Here is a 12,716-nt window from a genome sequence, read left to right as displayed (position 1 = left end):
GTTTGACTTATTTCACTCAACATAATACCCTCCAGTTCCATCCACGTCGTTGCAAATGGCAAGATCTCATTCCTTTTGATGGCTGCATAATATTCCATTGTATATATATACCACATCTTCTTTATCCATTCATCTGTCGATGGACATCTTGGCTCTTTCCACAGTTTGGCTATTGTGGACATTGCTGCTATAAACATCGGGGTGCACGTACCCCTTCGGATCCCTACTTTTGTATCTTTGGGGTAAATACCCAGTAGTACACCCATGTTTATGTGAATTCATTTACACCATATGTTGGTATGCTGCCTTCCTGGACAATACTCAGTATTAGCTACTGGAGTGAGGAGCACAGAAACCCTATCATAAATCCCTTTATACGTCCTTTCCTTCTAGTCCACCGTTCTCTTTCCTAAAGCACATGGGTATGTATAATTTATCGTTTCCATGAGATTATTCCCTCCTCTGGACCACTTTGTACATGTTAAGACAGCAGTACAAAGGTGTCTTACAATGCCTAGAAACATCTCTGTATCCATGATATATGTTGAAATAAATTTTATGATGTGTTAAGTGTCAATTATAAAAACTCATGAGGGGCGCCTGGGTGGCTCAGTCGGTAAGTGTCCGACTCTTGATTTTGGCTCAGGTCATGATCTCAGGGTTGTGGGATCCAGCCCTGAGTCAGGCTTAGCGCTGGGCATGGAGCCTGCTTAAGATTCTCTCTCTCCCTCTTCCCTCCTTCCATCCCCCACTCTCTCTCTCACAAAACAAACAAACAAACAAAACCAACTTCTCCTGAGATAAAAATCAACATCACAAAGAAATGCCACTTCATACTCACTAGGATGGTTATAATAAAGAAGACAGTAACAAGGATGTGGAGAAATTGGAACTCTCGTACAGTGCTGGTGGGAATGTAAAACGGTGCAGCTGCTTTGGAAAACAGTCAGTTCTTCAAAAAGTTAATTTCTGTAGAGTTACTACATGACCCAGAAATTCCACTCCTGGGTATATGAAATGAAAGGAGAAATGAGAACAGATGTCCACATAAAAACTTGTATATGAATGTTCATAGCAGCATTCATAATTGCCAAAAAGCGGAAACAACCCAAATGTCCATCCTGCTGATGAATGGATACATAAAATGTGGTTAATCTGTGCAATGGAATATTATTCAGTCATGAAAGTGAAAGCCACAATATGGATGAACCTTAAAAACATACTAAGTGAAAGAAAATGTTAGTCACAAAAGCCACATGTTATATGCTTCTATTTATATGAAATGTCTAAAACAGGCAAAGCTATAAAGACAAAGTAGATTCGGAAGATGGGGAGTGACTGCTAAGGGGTACAGAGTTTCTTTTTGGGGTGATGAACATGTTCTGAAATTAGATAGTGGTGATGGTTGTCCAATCTTGTGAAGATTCCAGCAACCACAGAATGTGCCCTTTTATTAAAGGGGTGAATTTTATGGTATGTGAATTACATTTCAATATAATAAAACAAAACTTGTTTTGGCATGATATTTGTGTTGATAAAAAATGAGTATCAACATTAACCCAAGGACTTCCTGCTTTTTCGTTAATGTTTTGGAAACATTCTTTCAGGTTGTTACCAAAGCCCTTCAGAGTCCGTGAGTTTATTTAATTTCTCCTTGTGCAAACTAATACAATGTTTTAGTGATGTCTTAACCTTGGATACCTTTGGAATCCTTCAAGTCAGGACAAATGTGCGCAACTTTTAGGAAGGAAGCACATCTGTCTTTCTCTTTCTCTCTGAGATGAGAGAAAAAAGATTTAGACAATGAACACAGCTCCCAAAATGAAACAAAGCTATGATGTTGACGCAGGCAGGTCTCTTGGGCATTGGTCTGTCTTGTTCTGGAGGACGGTGCCAGGTCTAATGCTTCAGGGAGGCAGATTTAAATCAATATAAGGACACAGCATTCCAACAATTGGAGCCAGTTGAGTTTCGAGAGCTCATCGTCGCTGGTGAGGGCTTGTGGAGATGGGAGTTGCGCATCGAGAGGAGGCTGGAAGGGCTGACTTGTAGGGTCCATATTAACTCCAAGAGGCCGTGATTCTCGTTCCCTTGCTTTACTGCTCTGGTTCTCACAGCAATGACGCTTTGTTCAACAAACTAATCAACTGTGTGCTTGGAAATTAGAATTGATTGGGAGGAAAGCAGGAAAAACAAAGACCAGAGGCTCATGCATGTTGTTTCTTTGATGTTCAGGGAGAGCAACTGATTCTAAAGTCAGAACTTTTAGAACACTAGATAGGGAGCCAGGAGGTCTGGATTCGGGGCACAGATCTGCTACCTACCTAATTGGCTGGGTGACTTTCTGCAAGCCATCTACCCTCTCCTGACCTCAAGTTTATTTGTAAAACACGATGTTGGGTTGGGCTGACCTTGAAGGACTTCTAGGCTCTGAAAAATTCTAGAATTTTTCTTAATAACTTCCAACTTTTCATAGCCAAGTCTCACACATGCTCACTCATGCCTTTTCCTAGGCTCTGTTTGTCCTTTGCCTGTTTTGTTTTTTCCTCGCATATATGAACTATTTAATTATGATTGAAAACCATGTCCAGTACTGCTTGGTTGCTTGCGTCTCTGTGTGCACCACCATGCCCCTCACCGCTGTGCCTCAGGAAGGATGTTGGCAGGAGGGGGTCTCCCTCTTTCCCAAGACCAGCACAAAAGCCCCAACTTCCACGAAAGGCTTATTACATACAGAGGGGAGGGGTTCAGCCCTTCTTGGCTGCCGCTTTCCTCATGGCTGCAAGACGTTGCCCAGCTCGTCTCTCTTCGTCTTGGCACAAATGTGTGTCCCCATCCTTTTCTTGATGAACTTGAGGGCGTGCTTGTCCTTGGAGACCTCGAGTAGCGCCATGGCCCACCGCTTGCATTGGGCGAAGCCGCACACCTCTCGGATCGTGTCTCGCATGAATTTTGTGTGCTTGGTGAGGCCCCTGTGGCTGTGCCTTGGCTTGTTCACATTCGTGGTCACCTTGTGACCCTTGTTGAGACCCACAGCTGTAGGGTGGCACAGAGCCCTGACTGCTGTTTCTCACGGGCTCCTGTTTTTAATTTCTTCTGTTGCCATGTGCGTGCTCACTAGTTTTCTTGCCAGTCTTGCCCTTCTCTGATCTTATGCCCTGCTTTCCTCGGTGGTTCCATGTCAGTCCCACCTTCATGGTCAACACTTCCTCGACTACTGTAGGCTATAGTAGGGGTCTCTGACTCTTGTCACCTCATGAATCACTTCGCTTCAATCTATCATATTAGTCCTAAGCATCTGCTGTTGGTGTGTCTCCTACTTTTCCAGTAAATCATAAGCTGCTTAGGGAAACAGCCTGGTGTAAAGGAAGAACACTTGAAATCAGAGACTTCAAGTTATTTCCCCAAAGGGCCTCAGTTTTCTAGTCTGTGGCGTGGGAATAGTGACATGTACCTCATGGAGCTACTGTGAAAATGAAATGAGATAAAACAGAAAAGGGTTTGGATCATCATGGTTGGTGACGGTGTGGGTAGTGGTTGGTGACAGTGTAGGTAGATGGCACTGAGAAGGTGGCCAGGAGAGGCTGAAAGAATTTGTCATCTTTTGTACTTTCGGGACACCTGGCACAGAGACTGAATGATTGTTCTCAGAAATCTGTTCCTCTTCCTAATACTCCTCAGTGTCTAAAGATAATTCCACAGAGCGAGTTTAAATCTTGCTGTGGAAATTTAAGGGTTTTTTTTTTTTTGTTTTTTGTTTTTTACCCCTGTGTCTTTCTTTCTTAGTAACGATAGAGAAAAATCATTCAAATAATTGGGCACCTTTGGTCCCAGCCCTTGGTTGGTCTTAGAGATTATTATTAGATTACTTCTCCATGACCTCTTCTTGGGTAATTAATTTCAGTTTCCTTAACATTCCTCCTGGTGCCCATCTTCTAAATGTTGAAGTGGGTCTTTCGCTTTCCTCCATCTCCCAGAGTAATATTCCTTCCAGGCTGGGGAACGGTTGTTGGGTAATGGGTCAGGTCAGATGAATTAAGAGGCAGGCTGTATGGTTCATGGACACTTTGCTCTCAACAGCTTGATAGGAAGTGGTTTGAATTTTTTTTTTTTTTAATTTTAACTATAAAAATGTAAGAAACATCTGCTGTTATTTTTTTGCCTGTGATCCTGGTAAATTATTTAGTTAGACTGCTCCTATGTAATCTGCTGCTCTCTGTGGAGGCTTTTGTGGCAAAGCTGGGCTATTTTGTTTCCAGTTGTAATGTATATGGAGTGTGCGTGTCCCATCCAGATTCCTTTCATAAATTGCAGCAGGTTTGCCTCCATGCAGTGAGCTCTTGGGATTCATATGGCTTCTGTCTTAGCTGCATAAATGCTTTAATTGTAGTGGTCTATTCGATTGGTTGAGAATACATCACACACGAATTGCTATGGAGCAAACCGAATAGGGTAATGTGATAGAGAGTGATGCCAGGATGGGGGTGGGGCTGCTTTAGTTAGGAGCATGGAAGCCCTCAAAGGAGGAGAAATTGGAGTTGACATCTAAAGGGTGATAAAGAGACAGCCAAATGAAGATGTCTGGTGAACCAAATGAAGATCTGCAGTGAGAGAATTTGAAGGGGAAGGAAGTGAAGAGCAAAGGCCCCGAACCATGGAATACACTGAGGAATAAGCTGAGGAATAAGGGAGTCCAGTGGGCTACATTGTAGTGAGGCAGAGGAGAATGCAGGGAGGTGGGGGTGAAGAGGGTCTAGTCTAACAGAAGCCAGTGGAGGTTTTTAAGGGAGGATTTGATATCATTTGATTTATAGTTCTAGAAAGCTCACTCTGGCTGCTAAGTGGAAACTGGATTGTTAGGAGCAAGAATGGTGTCAAGGAGACCAGTGAGGAGACCATAGCTGTTGTCCAGATGAGAAACCATGGTGGTGTGGGCTAAGGTTGTGTGATACAGATGATGAGAAACGTTCAATTTGGGATATATTTAGGATGTGGAATTTATGGGACATACCTGATGATTTTAGTCTCTTACTCAGATATGGAGCACTGGATGATTCATTTTTGGTCAGTTAAGTTTTAGATGGCTAATGGAATCCAAGTGGCAATGTCCAGCGGGTGATTGAGTATCTGAATCTGGAGCTTGGATGAGATTTGAAGTCTGAAATGTTCATTTAAATTATGTGAAGGTCAAGAATGTAGACAGAGAGGAGGCTGAGGTGTCTGAGTCTGGGATACACCGTCGTTTAGAAGTCGGAAAGGGACGCCAGCAAAGGACTCTGACAGAGAGGAGCCAGAGAGATCAGAGAACCATGTGTTAAATAGGTGCCTGGAAAGTGAAGTGTCTCCAGGAGTAATTGGTGCCCTCATCATTCAGTTTCAAGTGTTAGCAGCCTGCACCCGTATTAAAATGTTAGTTGAAGGATGTATTCTGTAGCACATTTAATGACAGCTAGAGCATGCTGGGCCCAGTGCTTGTCCACAGAAACCCTCAGCCGCAGTGGGATCAGAAACAGGGAGACTCTTGTCTCCTGGGGGCCAGGGGAGGGGGGTTTGCCGAAGTCTCTTAGGGTTTGTGAGATCTTCATACCATTACCAAAGTAGCAAAGAGTAATTTGCTGTTGTTGTCGTTAAATGGCCGTTGTATATATAGCTCGCATGGCTAGGCCACAAATCAGTTCTTGGAAAATAATCTGTAACTAAATTTTAATTCTCAATTTTAATTTCAAGAGTCTAAGTTCCCAAAGTTAAGTTCACTTAAAATAAAAGCCTATATAGCCAACTCAGTGTATGAAAAGACAAAAACACTTTTTAACTTGCTTATAGTCCAGTCCTGATGAGAAGTTTCAAAACAAATCATTTTCTAAATTTTATCTTTTCTTGAAGGCAGTTTCTGTTTGGGAGTTAACTTCAGCTTATGGAAAATTGTTGTTTTATCTGTTTGTCACTTGATAAATGATATTATTTAAATGAGTAGTAGAGATTTCTTGCTTTCTGCCTCTCTTCAAGTGAACCTATAATGTACTCCAACAAACAATTTAGGTTGAAGGGCAAAGTTGGGGAGTCCTCTGTTTTTTTGTACAATTTACTATAATAGGCCATTTTTCCTGCTGTAGTTAGGTGCATGTTCTCCAAAACCCAAAGCATGATTGTTCTGGAAATAAGATGGTTTATTTTGGTGATTCTTATCAAGTTTGGAGAAATAATGGATTTGTTTGAAATTAAGCAAAGCTACAGTTTCTTTTAAGAAGATTCAATGGATGACAAATACTTATGCAAACTCTGTAAATGTTTATTCTAACCTTTTACCTTATTGACATTTAGTTAATTTTATGAATAGATAAAGCTAATAAGAGTGTAGTGGGCTGATAGTTGGCAATAGATAGTGGTGAGAAATGTTCTCTTGGTTATTCAACCAAATACTTGGTTCACTAATTGAATGAGACTGCTGGGAACAAAACAGCAGAAAATAACCCCTTTCCATAAGTTTAACAAAATGATTGACTCTGCTGCTTTATATAGAAATAAAATCTTGGGGCGCCTGGGTGGCTCAGTCAGTTAAGCATCCAACTCTTGATTTTGACTCAGGTCTTGATCTTGGGGCCGTGAGTTCAAGCCCCATGTTGGGCTCCATGCTGGGTGTAGAGCCTACTTAAAAAGTTTTTTTATGGTACCTCAAAATTCTCCATTTCTTCTAAGACCAAACTGTGGAAGTAGCTCATTTACCTGGTTGGCTCAATCCCATTTTCAAAGACTAAAAGCTCAAACATAACACCTGAAGCATAGGACCTTACCTATGTGCAGCACTACCCAGAGTCATGAATGAGTACAACGCCATGCCAGTCTGACAGCTGGGTACTTTTGCGTGAAAGTTATAGGATGTAACAAGCCTTGTCCTTGGGTCCCTCATGAGCAGTTATCTTTTTGAGGCATTGGCAGGACTGTCCTGGGGTAAAGGGTCCTGGTGTCCAAGCCACATGTAGGAGGTGCAGGATGGGGGTGAAGGAGACTCTGGGCTCTCCTCTTTCCTCTCCTGCCATCCCCTCTAACCACTAGGGGAAAACGAAGATGAAGGGCTGCTTGGGTGGACCGGGCTGTGGGAAAGGGCAGGGGGAGGGCCACCCCTTGTCTGGGTGGTGATGGTGGGAAAAAGGCACTGTTGGTGGGGCGGGTTCTCCTTTGGAAGAGGCTGTGTCTGTCTCAGCCACCACCTTCCATGGTCCTCAGGACTGTGCCTGGCACGTAAATGCCCAATAGCTCCTTTGTGAACGTTGAGTGGTTGGGGGTCAGGGCTCGTATAGACCAGGGCAGAGCTTCTTCCCTTCCCTTCTGACAGTTACTTCCTTGAATGGCACATGGCCCAGTGTCAGACCAAACCCTAAGATCCTACACATGGGGCAATCACTTGATTTATTCTTCAAAAGAGCCCTCTGTGACTTGGAGGCCTCCATCCAGTTAAGGCATCACTTATACATATGAAGACAACACTAGGATTCAAAGCAGTAATATCTTGCTACAAAGAGCAGCTTCTTAAATTTGATCATGGCATCTTCCCATTGAATAAAATCCAAGCACATTTTCTTGGCTAACAGTGCCTTGCATTAAGTGGCTCCTGATTTCCTTTCTCACCTCCTTTTGTGCCACCCTCTAGTTCCTTAAACACTCCAGACCCCTTCCCGTGTGCTCTACCCTCTGCGCTGTCTTCTATGTTCTTCCATGGCTCTTCACTTGCCTCAGTCTTTCTGATCTTTTAAAGATCCACTTAACTGGCATTTCCTCAGGGAGGCCTGTTTTGCTCTCTCCATCATCCCCTCTGTCTCATTATTTTATACCTAGGCATTTTTGTAGTTCCCCGGGTGTTTGCTTTCTTGTTTAGTAGCTTTCTGCCACACTTGAGTGAATGCTTTATAGGCCGGACTGTTTTCTGATTTGTTTAGCCTCTAGTCTAGTCTCTGGTTCAGAAGAAGCTCTCAAAAAATAAATGAATGGATGAAGCCGCAACCTACTTTTCATCAGAAAAAGTGTTTCAAGTAAAAACAAAACAAACCTTTTTTTTGCTTTCTGAGATTCTCAACATGCAAAACATATATGCCCATCGTACATGTGTGTTCGCACTGTAATAATTCCCTAGTCTTGGTATGGAACTGCCTTCAAGGATGGGGTTTGTGATTTAGTGCCTGTGGTCTAACTACTATTAGTGCTTTTTATACCTAAACTTCTAATGTGTTTTCTCTGCCCTTTCCTTTCGTGTTTTTTAGCAAGGGAAGCCATATGTCTTCGATAGAGTGCTGCCTCCCAGCACGACCCAAGAGCAGGTTTACAATGCGTGTGCAAAGCAAATTGTCAAAGGTAAGTGCTATTTCTTTATTTCCTCCTGGGCCTTTCAGAGTAATTGAAAACATTAAGTGATATTTGCAGCCTAGGAATCAATGTGCCTTGACTCTAAGCAGAAGCCTGCTAATTGGAAACACTGACTTATTGCCCGAACTCTGGCCCTGATTTGCTATGATGTCAGGCAAGTTCTTGAACCTCTCTATACCTCCTCGCCAAGGAAATTTCTTTATTTCCTTTGCCACCTTTTTGACAGAGTTATTCTGCCACCTAGAAGCTTAGAAGCTACGGTCACACTATTTCTGTAACGGTTTTAAAATACTGCCGTAGGCATAAGGCCTCCTTTTTACTTTGAAGGAGACAAAAATATATGTATTTCTGATGCTCCGGTTGTATATTTTTGGCTGATTTATTTTGTTCATCTGTCTCTTCAGGCAGAAGCCTTACACGTGGAAAATTCTTGGGCACCAAGGAATTTTCTGCAGAATCATAAAATCACATCACCTTGTTGGTTGTTGAGCAGTTCTTGCTACTCAGCATTCCTTAAATATACTTTCGTCTAACCCACTTTCAACCTTTCCACCCAGAGACCAACATTTGTTCCTCCAGATAGATAGCCTGAAGCCTAAAATTGTCTTAGAGATCAGCTCTTTTCTCTGGGACTGGCCTTGGCCCTGAAGGATTTGTGTCAAAATCACAGCAGGGAGATGAAGCAATTTACACATTGCTCTACCTTGCTCTTTCAAATCAGGGGCAGGCTGGAACTTGCCTTGGGGGAGCTCGCCATCTGGCCAGAGCCGAGGGGCATCTCCTGCTACTGGGTTTTTCATCTTCGACTCTTAACCTTCAACTCTGAATGCTATGTCAGTTGTGCTCTCAAATGCCCTGATGTTGCCACCTTTATAGGTAGCTGTAGATTTAAAGAGCAAGAAAGCAAAAACAGCGTTCAAAAAGCACCTCGTCATGCAAGATGTGCTTGTTTTTGGAAGCCGAGCTGACTAACCTAACTATTTGAAATTCATGAAAGCCAGCCCTGGGTGCATCTGTTAGATTAGTTCTGACCCTGGACACCTGCGTGGGAGATTCAGTCAGTATGTAATGTTCCTCGCTGAGGTGTATGGTTGTTCAAATTCCGGTTGCAGACATCAATTAATTTTGAAGGTCTTCACAGTAAGATCATTACAGAAAACTGAAGAGAAAAAACATGCCTGAATTTGGGCTCTTCTTGAATTAATACTGTGGGCCTGTATCTGGTGGTGATGTTTGTTTTCTCCCTACTTCTATTCTTTTGTATCTCTTCCTGTCTAAAAATGTTTTCTCTCTCTCTCTGGAGTGTGTTGTTCTGGTTTGCTCCTAGGCAGCCCTCCTTCCTTTCCATTAGCAGACTCGTCCTTATTTTTATTAAAGTAAGATTAATCACATGTGAGCCATAATTTCCCTCTTTTTCTCTCCCCTTCCATTATCAGAACCAAATAGTATTTACCACGTGCTGTGCTACGCATGAGGTCCATTTAAATACATCTCTAAGTTGATGTAATTAGAGATGGATGCACTCCAGTTTTAAAAAATCCTGTGATTAACAAACAATCATAATCTTTCAGTCTTCATTACTGGAGAAGTTGGGTCTCTTTCAGTGTTTGGTTTTTCTGTAGTATGAAATGTCAGAAATAGGCAGTCCTTGGAAAGTTCTTGTGAAGATGTGACCTAACTGGATAACTTGAGGCCCAATATATGGTGAGCCACAAAGAAAACCATTTAGGGTAACGTTAGACTCTGACATGATACGATAAACTGATATTTTTCAGACACTATAAATGTAATGTGAGCATACTCATTTTGTAACAATAAAGAGTTCTTTCTTCTTCCTTGAAAGGAAATTATTAGGGGATGACGAAGGCCTAATTTAACTTTTTTTAATATCCACTGAGGCTAGCATGAGGGGAAGTGGCCGTGTTATTTCTGCATCAGCAAGGTAAAACACAGATATTTAAGAAAGAACTCCTTGGAATTGTCACTAGGTACAACTGAGGTTTCTTTTGCCATGACAAGCCCTATTTAAATCAGGAAAGGAAGGTGGTGCTGTGGGGCCTCTTTTTCTAGAGGCTAGGAATTCAATCAGATAACTTCTGAAGGTCACCGCAGCTCCCACGGTTCATGGTAATGTGGTGGACTGGTGAGATTTTCTTTCAAGGCTATCTGAACCCTTAATGTTTTTGAGATCAGGAAGATCTCTTTTAACTGGATGGCTTTATTCTCTCTTGGTTTTTTTCATTCCCTTCAACTTCACTGGGTTTTTCAAAACATATTTCAAACATTTGATTGTAGAATTCTGGTACCTCCCACACTCCCATCTCTGTCTCGTGTGTGTTTTCCAAATGTTGTCTGAAAGAGTATGTAGAATTCTCCGTTTCTTCCAGAAGAGCTTATAGGATTTGTGCCTCTCAGCATGGTAAATAGGAGGGTTTCTGTGGACGCGCTAAGAATTAAAAACCATGGTTACTGCTTGCTGTTGTTGGAAGTATGGGGAACTATGTCCTAGTCTACAGAAGTCACTCTGGGCATTTGCCTTTTAACTTAACTAGATGTGGACTGTGCAGGGCTAGAGAAGGTGGTTCCTTGTTTTCTAGATCTCATTTGTTTAGGCTTCATTCATTTGGTTGTTTATTTTACCCATTCCTTTATGCAAGGATATTAAGTATTTACTGTGTGATGTAAGCACTGTTACGGACTAGAGTCACCAAGATATATAAGACTGTCTGCAAAAAACTTCACGTATAGGGAAACAGACAGATGCATCCGTGGTTATCATACCTATGGGTAGTACATGCTTTAAGGTGGCCGTGTGTAAAGTGCTGTGGGATCACAGAAGAAAGTCACTTGGGACTGATTTTGGTGAGTGGGGATGAGGATTGGAGAATTAAGGAAGGCTTCTTGGAAAGGATAGGTCCTGAAGACTATAGAATGCAGCAGGGTGTACAAGCACAAGGAACAGCAGAAGCATAAGGACACAGATTATATGGCATGTTTGGGCAATTTAGAGTGTTGCAAGGTACCTGGGGGCTGGGACTTAAAAGATAGGCTGGATCAGAGTTTGGTGGAAATGGATGGGCTTTATCCTTCAGGCAATGTGGACTCATTGACAAGTTTTAAGCTCAGAATACTCTAAGATCTACTTTATTATGTGGTATGTGACTCTTAAGAAGAAATGTATATATATATTTGGCTACTGTTAACCGTCAGGCACCGTCTATGCACTTCACATATGTTATTGTATTTTTTAAGTCTCAACCATTTTATGAGGTGTGAGCATTATTGTTCCTGTTGTACTAAGGAGGACTTCGAGGTCAAAGAACTTGGCCAGGTCAGTTAGGGGGTGGTGAGGCTGGAATTTGAGCCTGAGTTTGCCTGTCTTCCTTGAATTTTTCTGCACTATCCTTTCCGGGCTTTTCTGGTGAGCTCATAATGAGCATTTAGTAACAATTTATGAGTTGTTACTTTTCTATCAGGCCATATGTACTATTAACCAAGCATTGCAAAAAGACAGGGATAGGAATGGCCGTGGGAAAAGGGGAGAGGGGAGAGAATAGAGATTGCGGTCCCAGAGCTTTGGGGTGGCCCTGCCTGTCTTCCAACAGTGAGATGCCTTTCCATTCTGAAGACGCAGCAGAGCCCTCCCCGTCAGACTGGCCGGCCCGCCGTTCCGGTTTGCCCCTAGTGTGCAGTAGGTCTGCCTGGGGTGTATGTCTACTTGAATAGTTTGGTTGGCCAGCCAGAGCCTTAGGACTCCAAAGCAGGGATGACTCATCAGTCACTATTGCCACTGACAGGCCACCATTTCACCTGGGGAGTTGGTAGGAGGCCATGACAGCCTTCTCAGGAACTCCTACGATTACATCCTCCCCAAAGTCTTACCCAACAGTGAAACTAACTCTTCCGCTCTAGCAAGATCTGGACTCAGAACTAGCAAAACCTAGGATGGAAAACTGGCAAGAGGCGAGAAGTGTTCTCAAGTATCCCACTCTTCTTCACCCTCCTCTTCCTACCTGCAGTGGAATCTCTCTTTGGGTTTGCTGGTTGCTGGACGGACATGTGCTGTCTTTGTGGGTGCTGCTGGCTGTGTGGCGTGAGCTGAGATCACATCACGCCAGAGCCTGTCACAAAGCAAGGTTCTGTCTGGCCGAGCTGGTTCCTGGCTCTGCGGCTGGCGCATAGACATGGTCATTCTGCTACGGGAGAGGCTCTGAAACAAATGCTTTCCTTGGGCCCAGGAACTGTCATTCAATGGGATGAAAGTGCCTTTTTGTGGGCTGTTTCTATTAGGGTCGGGTGGGGGTGGGGTGTGGCTCAGCGTGGCGCTCTCCCATCCTGCTTTCCTTGACGGGCGCTCC

The 12,716-nt window shown here is 43.0% G+C and overlaps 1 protein-coding gene and 1 pseudogene across 1 annotated transcript in view; one reads left to right on the top strand and one right to left on the bottom strand.

Annotated features, from left to right (window-relative positions):
- The window catches only part of KIF5C (kinesin family member 5C), a 148,138-nt gene that overhangs the window by 39,828 nt on the left and 95,594 nt on the right, over positions 1 to 12,716 (top strand). The window contains exon 2 of the mRNA XM_035008072.1: positions 8,256 to 8,346. Within this exon, the coding sequence (XP_034863963.1) occupies positions 8,256 to 8,346 (91 nt within the window). The remainder of the gene's footprint in view (positions 1 to 8,255; positions 8,347 to 12,716) is intronic.
- On the bottom strand, positions 2,748 to 3,197 carry LOC118012605 (annotated as a pseudogene).

The sequence above is a fragment of the Mirounga leonina genome, unplaced genomic scaffold (genome assembly GCF_011800145.1).
Source record: "Mirounga leonina isolate KUSES-001 unplaced genomic scaffold, KU_Mleo_1.0 Mir_151, whole genome shotgun sequence".
Classification (NCBI taxonomy): Eukaryota; Metazoa; Chordata; class Mammalia; order Carnivora; family Phocidae; genus Mirounga; species Mirounga leonina.
Note: the sequence above shows the minus strand (reverse complement) of the source record. Positions and strands in the feature narration are given on the sequence as shown.